At 40.7% G+C, this 21,908-nt stretch overlaps 2 protein-coding genes across 4 annotated transcripts in view; one reads left to right on the forward strand and one right to left on the reverse strand.

Annotated features, from left to right (window-relative positions):
- Positions 1-14,940, forward strand: part of ANKDD1B (ankyrin repeat and death domain containing 1B) — a 101,162-nt gene extending 86,222 nt beyond the window's left edge. The window contains exons 14-15 of the mRNA XM_073584105.1: positions 5,907-6,038; positions 14,134-14,940. Coding sequence (XP_073440206.1) covers positions 5,907-6,038; positions 14,134-14,192 — 191 coding nt within the window. The 3' untranslated portion in view covers positions 14,193-14,940. The remainder of the gene's footprint in view (positions 1-5,906; positions 6,039-14,133) is intronic.
- Positions 14,941-17,487: 2,547 nt separating this feature from the next.
- Positions 17,488-21,908, reverse strand: part of POC5 (POC5 centriolar protein) — an 86,927-nt gene continuing 82,506 nt past the window's right edge. For all 3 annotated transcript variants that reach the window (XM_073584107.1, XM_073584106.1, XM_073584108.1), the window contains 2 exons: positions 19,015-19,194; positions 17,488-18,014 (listed from right to left, as the gene is read on the reverse strand). In XM_073584107.1, the coding sequence (XP_073440208.1) occupies positions 17,871-18,014; positions 19,015-19,194 (324 nt within the window). In that variant the 3' untranslated portion in view covers positions 17,488-17,870. The remainder of the gene's footprint in view (positions 18,015-19,014; positions 19,195-21,908) is intronic.

Below are 21,908 nucleotides of genomic sequence, written 5' to 3' on the forward strand. Positions count from 1 at the left end.
GGTTTCCTCCCACATTCTAAAGACTAGGGAATTTAGATTGTGAGCCCCATCGGGGACAGTGATGATAATATGTGCAAATTGTAAAGCGCTGCGGAATATGTTAGCGCTATATAAAAATAAAGATTATTATTATCTCTGACAGGACGCCAGCAAGCCCAACTAAACCACATGGTCATAGGTCCATCATTACCAAGTCCATGGTATTATCTAGGCAGCAATACCTACACAAAATTGCAATTAAAAATATACCAATTACCATATAACAGTATCAGTATAACCTCACCATCACAACAAAGCTACATAACAATCTTTATTGCATAATAATGTTACAATAGTAGCATATGAGGAAGAAGAGAGGGTACGGGGATCGAACAACAAAAGAACACATCACAAAAAAAATAAAAAATATTTTCAGGACTATTCAGTCCCCATGTCCTCCAGTCATTCCCAAACGCCACCTATAACACAAACAAAAATTAAAACTTAATAAAAACCTCATTATACACAATTGACAATAATAGAGGATGCCAATGCTCTTAGTGAGTGGTGAGGATTCAACCAATGTAAATATGTAGGTTATAATCCACATTCAAGCCCTTTGGCTGCAACGTATCCAATGTGGAAATCCACCTTAATTCTTTCCTCTTCAGTATTTTAACCCTATCACCACCCCGTCTCAAAATAGGGACCCCATCAATGACTCTAAATAGCAATTGGTTGACAGAGTGTTTGCAATCAAAAAAATGCCTTGGCACTGGAAGATCTAGAAGTTTAGTCCTAATGGTGCTTTTGTGTTTGCTAATTTGCGCCCTAATCTCCATGTTCGTCTCACCGACATACATAAGCCCACATGGGCAAATAATCAAATAGATAACAAAACTTGAAGAACATGTATATCTTTCTTATATAAGGAACTTTTTGCCCATTCCCATCCCATGTTTGGGATGTGCGAGTTGTGGGAATATGATTAAAGGTGACAGCTTTAATCATCCACGAACGGGCAAAAAGTATACCAAAGTCTTTTTCACATGTGCTGTTGCTTAGCCCTATTCCTCCCATTCTGTATATGCTTTTTTCATTTTTATTGCCCAGATGTAGTACTTTGCATTTTTCCGTGTTGAAAACCATTCTGTTAGTTGCTGCCCACTGCTCCAGTTTATATATATATCTTTTTGAATCCTCTCTCTCTTCTCTAGTATTAGCTATCCGTCCTAGCTTTGTGTCATCAGCAAATTTAATCAGTTTACCCTCAATTCCTTACTTTACTGCTTGCTGCAATTTTGATAGACTGTGTTTTCTCTGCTGCAGATCTACCAGTTCTCTGAATGCTGCGCTCTGTATAACCCCGCCCACACCACTGATTTGCAGCTTCCTGTGTACACTGTGCATAGGCAGAAAACTGCCAATTTCTATGGGTGATGTTATACAGAGCTCATGAATATGGAGGACTTCATGGCATCAGGTTTAGTAGCCCTCAAATGATAATTTCCTTCTGCTAAAACAGTGATTTTACAGAAATCAGAAAACAGACCAGTAAGTGACACATTGTTGGAATCAAGGTCTCTGCCTCTATATCAAGCTGCTCTCAGATTAAGTGTCAAAAATCAAATTTCTTTTATGCCAAATTCAGAATCTTCTAGGTTTTTTGTTACCAAAGTGTTGGGTCTTATGTAAGTTCTGAATATATTTAGGGGATATTTACTAGTGGAAGATACGCTACCAATTTTCCATCCGATTTTGTGGGTGGAAAACTTGCAGCTTATTACAGTAGATGATATTTTTTTTTTATAGCTGAGTGTTATTAAATCTTTCATACATAAAGTTACAGAAAAAAACAACAGTTTTCAAAGTATTACCTAACATTCCATCTTATTTTGACTCAACACTGAAGAACCCATTGCTTGTATCAAACATTGTACCTGAATAGATAACATGACAAGACATTGATACATGGTGGGGGGAGAAGGAGGTAAACAGGCCTACTTTCCATAGCCCTGACCGCTAGCAATTTCTTTGTACCCAGTGTGTGCACAGAGTTCAGACCGCTTCCAAACGGTCAGTTGTGTTATTGAATAGAGCCGTGAGATGTTCCATATTTCACACGTCCTGAACGCGTGCAAGCAACTGATTATTAGAAGGGGGTTGAGTCATCTTCCATTTACACGCTATCAGACATCTAGCCCCCGTGGTCATGCGCATCAAAAGTTAACGAGTTTGAAATGGCGGGATATTGAGTAAGTAAAGCAATTGATTTTCCCTGTAGATGAAACATGTGGAGGTTTTATCTGCCCTCCTCCAGGCTCCCTAACAGGTATCAGGTGACAAGAATAACCCCCCTCCAAATCTCTCCCATTTCCTCATAGAAGGCTGATTCGTGTGATCTCGTAAATAAGGGATAAGCAATAGTCGATAGATATCAGATCTAAACTCTTTAGTGAAGACACCTGCTCTACATAAATTTTCGAAATATATATGTTGGGAGAGCTTGAGGAAGGAGAAGAGGGGAATGCATGTAGTGTCTAATTTCCCCATATCGGTAACAGGAGTTTACTGGTATGATAAAGCGAGATTGTAGAGTCTCAAGAGTTAATAAAACCCTATTGTGTAAGCCGACTATATCTGTAAAGCAAAAAAATTGGTTGTTAAACCACAGTCTAATGAAGTTGTTTTACAAACTATCAGGTATTGCATGGTTAAATAGATAAGAGTAGAGATGAGCGAACCCAAACTGTAGAGTTCGGGGGTTCGTACCGGACACCTACTGTCCGGTGTTGAATTCCAGACATGGCCTTCTCCCAGAAGTCAGTGATAGGACAGCGAGAGAGAAAATTCTGTGGGGATACTCTGCTTCCTTTGGCAGCCCCCTAGCCCTTACACTAGGACTATTTTAAAGCACCAAAGTTCGGATCCTCATTGACTTCTATGGGGTTTGGGATCAAGTTCGGGTAGAGTTCTGGTACCTGAACCGAACTTTGAAATAAAATTCGATCAGACATGATGAACCCAAACATCCATGGGTCTGCTCATCCCTAGAAAAGGGGTCATCGGGGAATGTTCAGACATTGGTGGAAACTTTTTCGAACATGTATCCCAGATCATCTTAGTAAAAGTTATTGGGCCCAGCATATTTGATGTGGTGGCCCAAAGGTAGGAGTTCGGGTAGATTGATACCAACTATAGCTTCTCAATTTCCATCCGCCTAGAGAATGCTCTGAGGGCAGACCAAGCAGGTATATGACTGAGGTGAGTACAGTGGATGACATTTTAACAAATATTTTTCACATGCTCCTGAAAAAATCATCAGCAAAAATTCATCTGTGGATTATGGTACATTTGACATCTGAATAGTAAAAGACAAATAATAGTACAAAATATACCAAGGTTCACCAATAATGTATAAATCTTTATTGAGAGGATGGGCACCAAATAAAGAACATTATTAAAAGCATTTAAAAACATACATGATTTTGGTAAGGTGTGTCTATGATAAGATAACACCCTTCTGCTACACCAAAAGAACAATAACCACAAAGTCAAATTTCCAATGAAAAATCTGTTGACAGGACACCATAAATAATAAAGCAAAAAATACTTAGAATAGCGGATATGTTCACACTGCGCTATAAAGGTCAGTCGCTCATGACACTTTATCTACCCGGATGAAGCTGCCTTAGGTTGGGTGATGCACGTGAGGTTTTTTTAGTGTCCTATCTTTTAATGAAGATTTATACTTTATTGGTGATCCTCGACATATTTTGTACTCCTCTTTGTCTTTTACTAGCCATACTGTTTGTTAGAGTACTTTGAAAGTATATATTTGTAGTGCCCACCTTGCTTGTTCTGTATACGCTGAAATTGAAATTTATGCTATTAATTTGCGCCAAGAATTGTGTGCATCAAAGGGTGTTTATCACAACTCTGTTGTCGGAATACCCGAGGACCCTGTCCTTAAAGCGTGGGGCGCCCTAGCTATCTCTGCTTCCCTGATTATTTCTGATGGTGAAGACGCCGGTCTCACATACCTTGCTGAACTTCTGATCCAGCCCTATATATGTCCCTTTCCCACACCCAGGAAAGTGGGGAGTAATAGTGTATGTATATACACAAACCAGACTAACAAGGTAGAACATACAGGGATAAATGAAACTACTAAACATACAAATATGCACTCATAGACAACAGATAGGAACATGGGAATTAAGGGAGGTAAACAAAATAGAGGATGAGGATTTGCACACAGCAGAAACACCAAGTAACAATCACACATCAACACTCCAAATGCCACTACCAACAACTGACACCTTCACTTCATGCCAGGCAGCACAAGAATAACACTGGCAATTCAGATTGTCATAGGCAAGTATATATAGGAGAGGGAAGTTGCCAATACTGATCAGCTGAGATCACCCAAGCTGTAAAGCTACGGGGATTCCAAGCTGAACAGTTTAACCCCTGCACTGCTAACTGCACCATTTAATATGATAGTGAGGTGAAAATCAGATGCTGCGATCTTCTGGTCCCTCTCTATCGCAGAAAACCCGTGACAATGTTAGAAAGATAAGGATCGAGTTGTTGGAACATTCGTTACTTTTGTTTTCAGGGTATTTAAGCCAGTGGCTGAAGTGTCTAGAAGACGCTTTCTCTATTTCCACTGAAAATGCATACCTGCTCATCCTAGCCAAGAAGTCACGTGTAGGGGATTGGGAAAGATGAGGGTCCGCTGACTGAACATTTGGCCAACATTTATCTCATGTATACGGATTTAGCCTAACATTAAAAAGGAATGGCAGGCCTGGAAAATATGAAGAGAACCGCTTCTTTATTTTCTCTCGTTCACTCAAGTTTCAGGTGTCAACTGAGGGTTTAATAAAAGTGCCAATTTAAGCTGAAATATTGCAACATTAGTGACTACAGAGGAGGTTTTTCATACATGCATGAGTAAGACTGCTTAGTGCAGTCGAAACGCGTCGACTGGGTCATGTCGATCATGAAAATTTTCTTTTGTACGCACTATACTTTCTTTTGAAAAAGAAAAATCCAGTCCTGTTGAGCCGGTCTCCAATTTTTTCTATTGTCCTTGATGGGAGGCCAGGGCGAGGCCGGTGGCTAAGCCCCAGGTGGATGAGCATAGAGCAACTGGATGAGCTGGAATCAAGTTTTTGTTATTACTTTGTTTGTTGGCCCTTGGGGCAAAGTCTGAGGTTTCCATATGGTTTCACCTGAATCATTTGTGATTTTTCGAATAGTTGCAAAATTTGTTGTAAAGGTAGTTCAGCTCATCCCTTGGAGTGATTTTACGTATTTATTATATTTTGGGGAAATTTTTGCAAACCATACGACTTTTTGCACTAAGAAAGGATAAGGACAAAAATAAAGACCAGTTTTGACTTTGCCCAATATTTGTTAACCGTGTGCGCCATTTTGATGAATTGGCCACAAAAACTGGTATTGAATACTACAAGACAAGAAAGGTTACTTACAAAAACTGCAAATAATGCACTGGAGCCAATGTTTTGATGGGGATGCAATCTGAGTAACTGGTTACTACGGCTGTCTTTCCTGATGGACTCCTATAGAAGACTCCAGCTGCCGGACTGTGTATTCTTAGGATCCAGTTTTTGTAAAATGACTTATTTGATATCAGGACTGCCATTGTGCTGGCTGAAATCAATCCATGACCTTGTCCATCTTGGCTTACACCAAACACAATCCCTCCTCTCAGGAGAGAACTCTAAAGCTGCATTATTTTTACCTTGATTTGCCACGATTTTACATTGTGCTTCATTATTATGCATTTTATAGTTTTTAAAAAAGTGTGTTTTCACCTGCAAAAGTCACATGGCACAATGCTGCCACATATCAACACAATGTAACAATGCATTATTGTAATTTTCTTTTCTTAACAGATAAATTCAGCTACAAGGAACATGGCCACCGGATGTTGCTCATATGGCTACATGGCGTCTTATTGAAAAAAGAAAATCCAATTAAATCTTTATATGAGGATCTGGTGGCGATGGGGCACCCAAAGCTCGCTGGTATTTCACACTTTTTTCGACTTTTGAACAATCCATCTTAGTGCAGTTAATTGCTGCGGAACCTTGTGGCGTTATACAATTTTAAGAATCTTAGATCAACAAGTGTCTAACATAGAAGGGGCACTTCATATACAATGAAACAACAGGATTCCCATATAGGGTTAACACAGGAATAAGAAGAGATCCCAAAATACTGAGAGATAAACAATAATTAAAAACCTCTCACTTGATAAGAAAGCAGAAAATGCCGTTTAGGGGAAGCGGAGCACAAATTGCCAGAGGGGGACAGATGAGTATCACATAAGGTATAAATAGGGTAGCTGCACAGGGTGGATATAAGTACAGTGACCCCCCCTTATAGTAGATGATCGACCACAATGTAAACAAATATCAATGTGTGCAATAAGACTACATAAAAACAGGCCCCTCACTGGATGGTAGACCTACAGGATAACTTAAAATGTCACCAGGCAATTTATAGATATAAACACAGAGTTAAATAGGTATGTAATCCATCTATGCAGTTCCTCTAAATGCAATACAAAGAGGGCTGACCATGTAAGGAGATACTGGTAGCAAACACCATATATCATGTCAGTAAATGTAATACCCAGCGGTAACTTAACATATAAGTGGCCATAGATGGTATATTACCTGTAGGAAAATAATCTGCCACGTGAATTGTGCTCCAGCCGTCCCCTCACCCCGACGCGCGTTTCGCCACCAGCTTCTCCGGGGGCATTACATTTACTCATTAACTGTAAACTACAAATTAAGATTAAACAACAACCTAGATATGTAGCAAATGGATATATCCAATCAATATTGTATATATATATCAGCGTATTGGAATAAAATATAACTTTTAATATATAGATTAATAATTCCAAAAATCAAACATACAAAAATATCTAAAGTGCAAGGTGCTGAAAAAAGAGACCAAGACAACACAGTGAAGCATACATCAGCAGGGTTAACACAATACTTACACCACTTACACACGTAGCTGTCAGAAGATCGCCTCCATCATCACTCGCTCTTATGGCACTTCTGATATATCACTGGCACTGCGTAAGTGGTGTACGAGCCCCGCTCTGCCGGCAAAAAACCACAGGACTTCAATTAGTGTTTGTACATTCTAGTGAAGCAGTGGTGTAAAACCACTGGTGCAGCCCCTGACCCGGTGCCCCCATGTTATATACATTTGTTTACAGCATACTTTTTTTTTTTTTTTTTTAACATTTGCACATTTTTTAGCCTTTTCCTCAGCCCCCAGACCGCTTTGTAAGGTCCAGCAGACAATTTCTCGCATTTTCCATTGACCATCATTGGACTCGCTAATCGTACCGAATACCCGAGTGTTATGGTATACTCGGTACGAGTATAGCGAGTCCGAATACTTCACTACTCGCTAATCACTACTTATGACACATTTGTCGCGGGTTATGATCTTATAATATTTATGAGAATTATGAGAGTCCACTGATGAGTTGTGAGACATGACATAATATATTTACGTGGCAAGGCTACTGTGTGCAGCACCTGCTAATTATTAATCTGCAAATGTGTTAGGACCAGGGTAATGATTTGTGTGGGACTAAGGGAACGCTCTACATGAGGCGGTCAACAGAACCTTCCAAGTTGTGGCCCCTTACGGATGTGGGGTTGATAGATGGCCTGTTTCAGTACATGTATCTGTCTCATAAGGATATGATGTACAACCATTGTACGGTATTGGATATAGAGAGTACCAATGATTGCCATATTCAGGGTGTAACTAAAGGATTTAGGGTCCCAATAAGTCCTAAGTAAACTATTGTGTTAACCCTGTATGCTCTACTGTGTTGTCTTTGTCTCTTTTTTTTAGCACCTTGCATTTCAGATATTTTTGCATGTTTGTTTTTTTGATTTTTTTAATCTACCGTATATATTAAGTTATATTTTATTCCAGTACGCTGATATACATTGTATATTACACAACAACCTCAAGATGGCTTTCATCAACTAAGGTATCATTTGAATCAGTATAAGAGCGCCAACCTGGCAGTGTCTGGAGTATAATGAGCAAAATCCTGCTGACAGGTTTGCTTTAATTTATCTGGATAGAAATATATTTATTTAGAAAATTGGTGACGTGTTTGATACTTATTTCACCCGCTGTGTATGTACATGTAGCTCTTTCAAAGACAAGTCCAGCAATACTTTTACCTGGCCAGTGCATTTCTCCATTACTGAAAAAGCAGAATTTGATTTGAGATAGATGCAAATTAGGCTGAAGAACTATTTATCACTCCAGTTTTATTTCTCACTCCGCCTAGTCTCCTCCTGCTTGACAAACACACTCTATGAAGAGAGACACTAGGCAAGTCGTCTAGTCAAGCAGGAGGAGTTGGCACTGAGTGGAGAATAGAGCTGGAGTGTCAAAGGCTTCAGCTCTACATATAGCTCTTCAGCCTCACTTGCTTAACAATTCAAATCCTGTTGTCTCAATAAAAAGGAACGGACAGGCCATGTAAAAGGTATGGCTGGACTTGTCTCTCAAAGAGCCACATGTGCATATGAATAGTTTGGGGGGGTGAAATTCTGCCAACAGACTCCCTTTTCTTAAGTTTTTATTATGAAAGGCACTGCCCCCCACCCCCCAACTCACGGGCTTCATAGTGACCACTATTGGTGGTACGCCATGATAGTAAGGAAGGAATGCTGCCAAATTTCAGCTCTGAAGCCAGGAGAACAATGAATGCTACTCTGAATTAAAATACAGACGATCGAAGGATCAGCACAAAATTAATAATAAAATGTATTTAAAGGAGCTAAACAACATTTTATGTAGATTCATTTTATATGTGAACGGTTAACCATGATCGAAGATAGCATACGCTTTGCTTTATTCACATTAATCATGAAGATCCCTTTAATGATCTATATCCATTTCTAAAACATAAAAAACGTCATATAAAACAAGAATAGGAAAGTGATAAATTAACAAAACCACATGAAAATACCAGCATGAGCCATCAGCGTAACATATGATGTAGCAGATACCTCTTGTAGATGTAGAAAAATATTTATTCCCGTTTCCTGCTAATTGTTCTTCTCAACATGAGCCAGGCTTCCAAAGAACATGACATTTTTTGCTGTTTCCTTTCTATTGCAGATTAGTCACTGCTTATTTGTTTGATGGCGTTCACAATGGCCGAAAATGAGTCGGTGCTTTTTCTACGACAAGGGATTTTTCTCACATTTAACACTTTTGATATGAAACTAATCCAGAGAATGATGAAGCCAGGTTCTGTGCTCCTGGAAAGACCGCTGTGAGGCACGAAAGTTGCCAAGCGTGCCGACTCGGACAGCCACCATGCACACGTTTATAGCATATCCATTTTATAGGTCTTCAGATGTTAAAGGGGTTTTCCACTACCGGGAAAAGTCATTTTTAAATGAAGTACCGTAATCCCTCCTTGTTAAATAAAAACCCATATACTCATCTCCTACACCGGCGTTGCTCCAGCAATGTATGCCTTGGGTCTCTAGGTGCTTATATGACATTGTAATGTACCATGAGTCATGAAGGCAATCAGCGTCTGTTATTGGGCTCCTGGGCTCTCACTTCCCTAGGGCAAATGTCTGACAAAAGGAAGAAGTGAGAGCGCAACAGCCCAATAGTGGACGCTGAATGGCTGCAGGGCTCACGTAGCATAAGTGTCAACTGAGCAACGGGAGTCCCGGCGCTGATATCACTCTAATGACGCAGATGTGGGAGATAAGATTCCTTTTTTCTCAAATTTTATTTGGCAAGAAGGAATACTTCTTTACAAAAGTGAACGCCCCCTTGGTTGATAACTCCTTTAAAGGTGGGCTTCCCACTTCAGACATCAGTAACCTATCACCACTGTGGTTGTAACATTTCGTTCTGAAGATTAAAGAACAAAAAAAAAAAGGTTACGCAAGATGGATGGAACATTATACGACGCCCATTCCTTTTTTTCCCATAAAGGAAAATCTTAAAACATTGACGTTCTCTTGCTGACGAAAGATCTGCACTTTTTAGACATTTAACATATTTATTCTTAATTTAGAACTAAACTTTGTCTGCTATACCAACTTTATTAATTGAGCTAAGGCAAATGTTGGATCAGATCTATGGCTTTGACTCCACCATTCTACGGAACCTCTAATGATCCATCATCAAATCAACAATTTAGCAAATGTGCACAGAAAGCCTTAACTGTGGCAGCCCTGCGCTCCTTAGATCTGATTTTTAAATCATCACAGCCAAAGCGAATGGACAATACTCTATACTCCTCCTTCTAGACCTGTCCTCTGCCTTCCCCACACTTGACCACTGCCTCCTAATACAGATCCTCTCTTCCTTTGGCATCAAAGACCTCGCCCTATCCTGGATCTCCTCATACCTCTCCAACCGCACATTCAGCATCTCCCACACTACCTCCTCATCCCACACTCTCTCTGTTGAAGTCCCCCAAGGCTCGGTCCTAGGACCCCTACTCTTCTCACTCTATACACTTGGCCTGGGGCAACTCAAAGTCCCACGGATTCCAGTACCACCTTTAGGCCGATGATACCCAGATCTACCTCTCTGGCCCAGACGTCACCTCTCTGCTCTCCAAAATCCCGGAGTGTTTATCAGCCATATCCTCCTTCTTCTCCTCCCGCTTCCTCAAACTGAATGTGGACAAATCTGAACTGATCATCTTTCCCCCCATCTCACAGATCTTCCTGACCTATCTATAACAATTGACGACATCACGCTCTCCCCCGTACCGGAGGTCCGCTGCCTCGGAGTAACCCTTGACTCTGCCCTGTCCTTCATACCGCACATCCAAACTCTCTCCACCTCCAGCTCAAAAATATTTCCAGAATCCGTCCCTTCATCAACCTTCACTCTACTAAATACTTCTCCGCTTCTCCCCTCTGCAAATCTCTTCACTAGCTCCCACTCCCTCAGCGTATCCAATTCAAATTACTAATATTGACCTATAAGGCCATCTATAACCTGTCTCCTCCATATATCTCTGAATTAATCTCCCAATATCTTCCCTCACATACGCTCCGATCCTCCAAAGAACTCCTTCTCTCCTCCACACTTATTCGCTCCTCACCCAACCACCTCCAAGACGTCTCCCGAATATCCCCCATCCTCTGGATTTCTTTGCCCCAACACGTCCGGCTATCAACCACACTCGGATCCTTCAGACGGACCCTGAAAACCCATCTCTTCAGGAAAGCTTACAGCCTGCAATGACCCCGCTACGTCCTCACCACTACTGGAGCTACCGCCTCACCATCACTGGAGCTGCTGCAACCCCCAACCTACTGTCGCCTTCCCCACCATCCTGTAGAATGTAAGCCCGAAAGGGCAGGGTCCTCTCTCCCCTCTATATCAGTCTGTGATTGTTAGTTTGTTTACTGTAAGTGATATCTGTCTGTCCAGCCTCTGTTTGAAGACTTCCATTGAAGGAGAACTCACCACTTCTCGTGGCAGCCTGTTCCACTCATTGATCACTCTAACTGTCAAAAAGTTTTTTCTAATATCTAATCTGTGTCTCCTCCCATTCAGTTTCATCCCATTGCTTCTAGTCTTTCCTTGTGCAAATGAGAATAAAGATGATCCTTCTACAATGTGACAGCCCTTTAGATATTTGTAGACAGCTATTAAGTCTCCTCTCAGTCTTCTCTTTTGCAAACTAAACATTCCCAAATCCTGCAACCTTTCCTCATAAGACAGGGTTTGCAGACCGGTCACCATTCTGGTCGCTCTTTTCTGAACTTGCTCCAGTTTGTTGATGTCTTTTTTAAAATGTGGTGCCCAAAACTGGACACAATATTCCAGATGAGGTCTGACCAAAGAGGAGTAGAGGGAAATAATGACTTCACGTGATCTAGACTGTATGCTTCTGTTAATACATCCTAGAATTGCATTTGCCTTTTTTGCTGCTGCATCACACTGTTGACTCATATTCAGTCTGTTATCTATTAGTATACCCAAGTCTTTTTCACATGTGCTGTCACTTAGCCCTATTCCTCCCATTCTATATATGCTTTTTTCATTTTTATTGCCCAGATGTAGTACTTTGCATTTCTCCCTGTTAAAAACCATTCTGTTAGTTGCTGCCCACTGCTCCAGTTTATTTAAATCTTTTTGAATCCTCTCTCTCTCTTCTCTAGTATTAGCTATCCCTCCTAGCTTTGTGTCATCAGCAAATTTAATCAGTTTACCCTCAATTCCTTCATCTAAATCGTTGATAAAGATGTTGAACAATACAGGGCCCAGGACAGAGCCCTGTGGTACCCCACTTGAGACATTCTTCCAACTGGATGTGCAGCCATTTACAACCACTCTTTGTGTCCGATCACTAAGCCAGTTATGAATCCACCTAACAGTTGCCTTGTCCATTCCATACTTAGTCATTTTTTCAATAAGGATTGTATGAGAGACTTTGTCAAATGCTTTGCTGAAGTCAAGATATACTATATCTACAGCATTTCCTTGATCCACCCAATCAGTGATACCATCATAGAAGGAAATTAAGTTAGTCTGACATGACTTATTAGTTACAAACCCATGCTGACTCTGTTTAATCACTTCATTCTTATCCAGGTACTGACATACATGTTGTTTAATAATTTGTTCAAAGATCTTTCCTGGTATAGAAGTCAGACTCACCGGCCTATAGTTGCCTGGGTCCACCTTCTTCCCCTTTTTGAAGATAGGAACAACATTTGCTCTTCTCCAGTCTTCTGGCACTTCTCCTGTTCTCCAAGAATTTTCAAAGATTATGGAGAGGGGTTCGAAAATTTCTTCTGCTATCTCCTTCAGTACTCTGGGGTGTAATTCATCTGGACCTGGAGACTTGAATTCATTTAGGTTAGCTAAGTGTTTCCTCACTATCTTTCTGTTTATAGATATCCTGGATTCTTCTATTCCCTTAATAGGACAGTGAATAACAGTTGATGTTACATTTCCTTTCTGAGAGAAAACAGATGCAAAATAGGAATTTAAAAGTTCAGCCTTCTCAACATCCTGTCTTACCATTTCATCATTTTCATCCTGTAAAAATCCTATAGCATCTTTGACTTTTCTTTTACTTTTGACATATCCCCAAAATCCTTTATTATTGCTTTTGACATCTCTTGCAAGCCTCAATTCATTTTCAGCTTCAGCTAATCTGATTTGTGCCCTGCAGGTTCTGCAGACAGCATTATATTCTTCTTTAGATATGCCTCCCTCTTTCCATTTTATAAACATTTTTTTCTTCCTTTTTAGCATGTGCTTAAGTTCTGTGTTCATCCATTCTGGTTTCCTTAAATGCTTCCTATTCTTCCCTCTTTTCGGAATTGTTAACAACTGTGCTTTGAGAATTTCATTTTTCAAGATTTCCCATCCTTCCTGGACATTTTTGTCTTTAAGGATATCCAGCCATTGGATATGTATGTAACCCCCTCTCATGTACAGCACCATGGAATCAATGGCGCAATATAAATATTAATAATTAATAATAATCACCTGTAAGACAACTTTATAATTAACTTCTTATTAAGGGTATTTGCACACGTAGTTTTTAGGTACTGTGGATTTCTCCCCGCGGATTTTGTAAAATCCGCAGGTAAATTTCAGGTCAAAAGACCTGCTGATTAGGCTGCGGTTTTGCCCTGCGGTTTATCACCTCTACAATGGGGGAGTTGGTAGGCCGCAGCAGAATCTGCAGAAAAGAAGTGACATGTCATTTCTTTCTGCGGATTTGAAACCGCAGCAAAACCGCAAAGAAAATTCCGCATCATGTGCACTGCGGTTTCCATTTTACATAGAGTAAAATGTTACTGTACTACACAGCAGATTCTGCTGCGGACCCGCAGGGCCAGAAACGCTGCGGATCCGCAGCGTGTGCACACACCCTAAAAATCTCCTTTCTGAAAACTTTGGGGATTTTAAAATTTACCGTAATTGTTTGCGGCTCGTTGGCTACTGCAAAGTTGGCCGGACTTCTAGGCAAGGAGTGCAACACTTCTAAGATCTTTGCTACAAGAGTAACTACCTTCTAACTAACATTTCATGGTCTTACTTTCTTTACAGAAAACTTCAGAGTACAGAGCAGTGATGGTGTACAGCCCAAGAAATGCACCATTTCCTAATACTGGATGGAACCGAGACATTTTACAACATAAGGACTAAGTAAAACCACAAAACCAATGACCTGATGTCATCTCAGATTGGTCCTGGCACATACGTCTATACGAGAGGAGGACAAGAAAAGGAACAAACATTAGACCTCATATCCTATAAATGTCTCTGGGTCTTGTTTTTATTTCCAGTTGTGAACAGCCATATGACTTCTCCTGATAATGTATGAATTACATGGTTTTAAGACTTGTATTAAAATGTCTCAGGTATAAGGAGAAATAATTGAGAAGTCATGTTATACACAGACTGCTGCTTGCTGAGAGGTGAAGACACTGACTTTAAATTCTCAAAAGATCTTCTGCTTCTTAAAATCAATTGCATTGCTGACTTACCTAAATCTGTTAATAACAATTAGAGTATTATTAAATCTCAAAAATGTAGGTCCAAAGATACATGCATTACATGGAAAAACAACACTAAACCGTATAAAGAAGCTATCCCACCTGTGTGTGTCTCTCTGTCATCTGCCACCTCAATAAACTGGAAGACCGTCCTGTTTTGAGCCAGATGAACTTTAGCATTTTTTCAAAGTGATTTCAGGAGGATGTGTGGAGGGGAGTCTTGTAAGCGATGAAAGAAGAATATTTATTGGGTAACAAAAATTAGTTATATTTTTCTATTTTAACTTTGATTTATACAAAGTTTGTTAAAACAACAGTGACCATTTAAAGTAACTATGTAAATAATGCACTTTTAATACAATAAACATTTATTTTACATTAAAAATTTTTTTAGCATTACTCTGGAGGATCTGTTAGCTCTACCAATGTGTCTGTTTTGGTAAACACAGCCAATGGTAAATTAGATACAGTAAGTGGTATCTTTATTAGTTAGACCAGATAGACAGTATGGACATCAGTGTGAGCTGCCTCTGCTTACCTTCGCACAACTGGTATCTCCAGTATTAGGTCAGATGGACAGCAGTGTGAGCAGCCTCTTCTTACCTAAGCACCACTTGTATCTCCAGTATTAGATCAGAAAGACAGGGTGGACAGCAGTGTGAGCAGCCTCTTCTTACCTAAGCACCACTTGTATCTCCAGTATTAGATCAGAAAGACAGGGTGGACAGCAGTGTGAGCAGCCTCTTCTTACCTTCAGCATCACTGGTATATCCAGTATTAGATCAGATATGGAGGATAGCAGTGTGGGCAACCTCTTCTTACCCAAGCACCACTCGTATCTCCAGTACTAGGTCAGGTGGACAGCAGTGTGAGCAGCCTCTTTTTACCTAAGCACCACTGGTATGTCCAGTATTAGATTATATAGCTAGGGTGGGTAGCAGTGTGAGCAGCCTCTTACCTCAGCACCACTCATATCTCCAGTATTAGATCAGATAAGGAGGGCAGCAGTGCGAGAAGCCTCTTTACCTCAGCACCACTCGTATCTCCAGTATTAGATGAACATTACATAAGTAGAGTAGACAGCAGTGAGGGTTTTTTGTAGCTGAGGCTTGAGAAATAGTTTGCTTTAAAAAATATAAATGTTTAAAGAAAGGGCATTTAAGAACACAGTTACATAAAGATCCATAATAAAAAGATTAGAACAATGCCTCTGTGACACGGCAGCAGCCTCTTTAAATTTTGGGAAATTCAGCAGATGGATTGTTGATGTTAATCAAACTGTTTAGCATGCTAATACAGTGCCTTGCGAAAGTATTCAGCCCCTGGAACTTTTCAACCTTTTCCCACATATCATGCTTCAAACATAAGATACCAAATGTAAGTTTTTGGTGAAGAATCAACAACAAGTGGGACACAATTGTGAAGTTGAACGAAATTTATTGGCTATTTTAATTTTTTGTGGAAATGATCCACAATGAACTTCTGGAGTGAGTTTGCTGCACTGAAAGTAAAGGGGCCCAATAATAATGCACGCCCCAGTTTTCAGTTTTTGAATTTCCACAAAAATTTAAAATAACCAATACATTTCGTTCAACTTCACAATTGTGTTCAACTTGTTGTTGATTCTTCAGCAAAAATTTACATTTGGTATCTTTATGTTTGAAGCATGATAAGTGGGAAAAAGTTGAAATGTTCCAGGGGGCAGAATACTTTCGCAAGGCACTGTACACCCACCTGGCATAATGAGCCTAACTGCTCCTGCCACACTGTGCCAATGAGAAACACTGGCAGAAGCAGGATGACTCCGCAGGAAAAACTGTGGGACTTTGTCTATGACTATATAAAGCTGTCTTATTGTAAAATTATATTCCCACCACCCCCAAAAAATGCACTAAGAAGTGTGTAAAGGTAAGAACAATTGAAAATCCAAGTTGTCCCAAATAAGAAACCCTCACAAGGTGAAAAATATGTAGTAAAAAAAAAATTTTTTGGAAGGGTCATGACCTGAAGTTTATTAGGTTATTCCATACCTTTTTGTGTGTGGCTTTCAGGGTTATACTGATGTATGCCCTATTGGTACAGGTTTTAGCCTTCACAAAACAGATTTTTCTTATAATATAATATCTAGGTACAGGACCTTTTGGTCCAAGGGCCAGACATGTCTCTGGCGAAGTGAGCATTTAGTGTTATGGAAATCTTGAGTTTGGTAGGCTTCATAAATAGCTTTCTTGATCAGGTTAAAAATAGTCTTCTTAGACTTGTTCTTGCCTTGGTTGAGTCCACAGCATTGGACAAAGAGCTTCTGGCTTTTCCCTCCAATTATTCGTTTTTCTAAGAATGATTCTGCATATACATTAGGGAATTACGATCTCAAGGTGCCAATAAGGGTGAGCCTGCAGCCTTTTAGCTGTCGCATCTAAGAAGTTAAGTGACCCCGATCAGTGACAAGGGTTTTTATTACAGTCTATTTTCTATATTGTGTTGGGATCTGCAGCTACTTTATTACTATGCTTTTGTGCAAACTTATATAGCACCATCATAGTCCACAGCGCTTTACATAAATTATCATCTTTGTCAGAATGTCATAATCTAAATTCCCTATCAGTATGTCTTTGAAGTGTGGGAGGAAACAGGAGAACCCAGGGGAAACCAATGGAAACACAGGGAGAATGTACTATCTCCATGCACAGATGCTGTCCTTGGTGGGATTTGAACCCCAGTGCTGTTTGGATGCAGTGCTAACCACTGAGCCACCGTGCTTCCTATATTGTACATTCAGTAAGACCGAGGTAGGTTGCGCTGTGGCACCAGTACAGTTGGCAATGCTTTCATGTTTATTTTTTCCAACAAAACCATAACCTCCAGTCTTTTACATTTCGGCTCACTTAATTGAAACCTTCAGAAATTGTAACTGAAAATTTGCTTTATTACAAAATAGTAAAATATTATAAAACACAGCAGCTGTAGTTAATCTCATTTAAGGTCAATGTGGCCCACATACCCCTTCACTATAGAAAAGTATTAAATGAAAAACATAAATTAGACTTGATAAATACTATACAACACACATAAGGCACCTTGGTAAATACCCCACAGCCACTTGCAAGAGAAAGGTCAGGATCGATCAGGAGAAGCAGGACCCCGATACGCCTAAAGCCACGAGCAGGTAACATTAATTCAGAGGTAGATCTGACATTGTATCAATTCCGAACCAGTATTTTATTATTGCTTTACTGAGGCTCTTCTTGTGGCTTTGCTCTTGGACTTTGAAGACAAACGAGCTGAAGGTCAGTCAACGACTTTGATTGAATGAACCCCGGCGTGGACGTGAGATGTTCGGGCACTTTGCCCAGTACCCATGCCACTGATGGAGCTGGCACTGTGCAATGCAGATCGAGGGTATTTTGCAGCAATGGCTTGAGAAATGGTTTGCTTTAAAGATATAAATTAGAGAAAGGACATTTAGCAACAAAGTTACATAAAGATCCATGATGAAAAGATTAGAACAATGCCTCTGCACCCGGAGATGCGATGGATGGGTCATTACTAGGCTAATCAGGCATAATGATCCTTACCTCTCCTGCCACACTGTGCCAATGAGAAACGCTGCCTTATAACAGAAGCAGGAAGAAGCGGGAGACTAAATAAATCTGAGTCTAGCAGTAAAACAGACTGATGATACATCTCTCATAAATCCTCATGGTGTTAGATGTCCACAGGAGAAACAAAAGGCTTCATAAAGAAATAATCAATATCCTGATACAGATTAAAGAGGACCTGCCAGCTCTCCTAAATCCTAAACAACCTGGAACATCTTTTCTTAGACCTCTGGGTTGTTCCATTGTAATTCTATCTGGAAAAGTATAACCAAACTGACAAGTGGGTGTTACCAATCCCTTTTAGTCAATAAGGTGTGTCCCTAAGACATCTGGTCAATCAGTGCGGATCGTATCGGACTGATTATCACCCGATTATCAAAGTCTGTTGTTTATTCTTACATTTCCAGGAGGATTTACAAAGGAACAGGACAGTAGAGAGTTCTAAGGAAAGGCGCTCCAACATTGCTTTTCTGTTTTGTTGAAAATAAAGATTTATAACTGACTGGGCCGATTTATCATCTTACCTTTTCTGGTTAGACCTTCTAAGATCTTAATACTGTTACTGGGGTAAAGGGGCAACAGCAATATGGATCCTTTATTCTGCCAATTGCAGAGATCCCAGAGGTGCGATTCCCGCAGGAGACACATTGTCGGCCTATGCTTGTCAGACCTGCTCCATTATAGGTTCTATTCAAAATGGGACGTTCACTAGAGGTGTCAGGTTATGGTGCAAATGATGAGGGATGTAATGACTTACATATTATAACATCTCAACAGGCAATTAGCCAAGCTGTGGATTTACTACAATGGGGAAACATGACATTTGAAGTTACCTGAGTGATTGGATGATGCTTTTCCACCACTATGGAGCTCATTGGTGGTGAAACTCCCATAGAAGTGACACTTCCTCCTGTCCTGGTGATCTTCTGTGCCAGATCAGCACGAGCAGTAACACGGGCCGTTATCGTCTTTCCAGCCTTTTGCTGGCCTGAAGTTATAACTCTGGTCACATGCTATAAACACATAAAAGGATAGTGGATTATTCAGCAAGTGATGGTAATAGGACTAATGGTGTTCAGCATCCGTATTATCAACATGTATGTATGTATGTGGACAGCCATGTAGCACTGTATGTATGTATGTATGTATGTATGTGTGTGTAAGGGGGTGAAGCACCGAAGGAGCCGAGGGGGAGTGGCCTTCCTAGCTCCGTGCCCAGAACCATCGAGCAGGGCATTAGGTTCCCCGGGGGGGATGCTTTAGGGAACTGTACTAGAACCAGGAACAGGAAGAGGGCAGGACTTGGAGCGAGAGAATTGCACGCGCTTTCTGCAGAGCCGCGCAGGGACGGGAGCAGAGAGGACGCTGACACAGGAGCGGAGAAGAGACGGGTGCAGCGACTGAACACTGAGGAACCGCAGACACAGGCGGTGAGCACGAGACTGAGTACGAGAAGCCTGTCACTGCACCGCTTGGAGGGCTGGTCGCTCCCCTCCTGGTAGAGACTTCGTCACACCAACAGACCGCGTGCCTTGACAAGACGCTCCCCTGCAGTGAGACCCTGCCTTACCCTGAGACACTTCCCTGCAGTGAGACCCTGCCTTACCCTGAGACGCTTCCCTGTGACCAAGGGACGTACCGTAACGTGACACTGACTTGCCAAGAGAGACTGTCCCAGGCAGAGCCCCTGACCCTGGTGAGAGAATGTCGCTGCCGCAGCAGAGGGAAGGACCTTCGAGTACAGGGGGATACCGCCATCCGCATACCCCTTGGGCTCCCAAGTTAACCCCCCATACGCCAGTTGGACAATACCTAGGACCCCAGAGACAGAGGACATCAAGCACCGCTTGTGCCTCGGTGACTACGTGGGAGAAGAGTGATCTCTACAATCAAGACCTCCAGGATCTGATAAGTTTCATCCCCATAAGAGAATAACTTTCTGTTGTTTTGCACCTCTGTTATTTCTCCAGTTTCTGATATAACCTTTTACAGCATTTTATCTGTTATACTGTATGTTTACCAGCATTACTTCCTGTAAATAAACCTCCCCTTTTACTGTTGGTCTGCCTGCTCCGTGGTGACATATTTCCCTCCTGCACGTTATTACATATGTGTGTATGTGGACAGCCATGTAGCTTTGCTTGCATTAGTGCAAACAATGCTTTCCACAAATCTAGTAATCCAAACATGGAAAAATGGGGGAGAGTGAGGCAGTAAAAAACACATTAGATAAAAGCTGGCTGAACCTGCCGATTTCAGTCAACCAAATAGACATAAATAACCCATACAGTACACATTGCAAAGAGGAAAAAAATCAGCATCCCGTATCTACATATACACATACACACATAAAATATAGTGGAACAGCATCACAGTAACCTACAGCAGGTGCCAGGACCCCTGAAACAAATAATGCAGTTGCTATAATATACAGTATATAAAAACAGGAAGGCAGCACCACAAAATAAATGCAAAAGAATTGTATAGAAGTATAAAATATTATAGAATAGTATTAAGCCAAGATGGCGACATTTCGGTTTTAAAAAACCTTCTTCAAGCCTCTTTGCCTTACAAATACGGACGTAAAAAAAAAAAAATCACCGAATACTCATGTGTGCACATGGCCTTAAGAGGCTGCTATCAATCTTGGTCATCGGCACTTAGCACGCTCCAGCAGCGGGCGCCCCATTCCACGTGCCTGTGACGTGATCATGGGGCGCCGATGGGTTACTATGACAGCTGGGGGTCTGCTGAAGACCTTTGTGCATGTCACGGCGATTCTCCTGTGACAGTCAGCGGGTTAGCTGGCGTTCATAAGAGACCGTGATTTTAGCTATACATGGCAGCGCTGATATACTGCTATGAACAGTACAAGTGATGGGATGATCTCAGGTTCACGTCACATAAGGAGGCTAACTAATACAGTAAAAGAGGAAAAAAGGTTTTAAAATTGGGGAAAAGAAAAAGTTAAAATCATTCCCTTTTGCTCCATTAAAAATAAATATTTTTTTTTTTTAAAAGACAACAACATAAATTTCTATCGCTGTGTTTGTAAAAGTTCGATCTATCAACATATAAAATAAATTAATCCGTTCTGGTAAATGCCATAAAGGGTTAAAAAAATAAAAATGCCAAAATTACATTTTTTTTTTGCCAGGCACAACACTGCAATAAGAGGCGATCAAAACATCGCATCTACCCCAAAATAGTATCGATAAAAACATCAGATCAGAGCACACACAAAAAAAGCCCTCACCCAGCCCCAGATCCCGAAAACAGAAAACATTATGGGCCTTGGAAATAGTGACAATTAGATTTTTTTCTTTTTATAAATGTTCCAATTTTTTTTCCACCATGGAATACAGCCCAGTCATGAAGTGGTTAAAGGTTTAAAGTTGCACTGGACAGAAGTATCTCCAAAGTATACAAAGAACACCTTGTAAAAAATGTAGCTGTTCCTCCTAATGTTTCCACTGAACGCTGCGCCCTGTGATCGCTATCTCAGTCTGTTTGTGAATCCTTTGTCTTCTCAGGACGAAAATTTGCTGTAATATTTCCTTTACGTTACAAAGGATAATACAGGAACTCTGCACATGTAACACATCACGCCGTGGAGATATGTATGGTTTTACGTTAGTTATACCCCACATGGAGTCTACAAAGCTCTTTTCCTACAGAAAAGACAGAAACGCTTCTATTTGGTTGCAGGAAAAAGTCTCAATATATA

This window comes from Dendrobates tinctorius, unplaced genomic scaffold, assembly GCF_039654945.1.
Source record: "Dendrobates tinctorius isolate UK_male_01 unplaced genomic scaffold, ASM3965494v1 ptg000083l, whole genome shotgun sequence".
Taxonomy (NCBI): domain Eukaryota; kingdom Metazoa; phylum Chordata; class Amphibia; order Anura; family Dendrobatidae; genus Dendrobates; species Dendrobates tinctorius.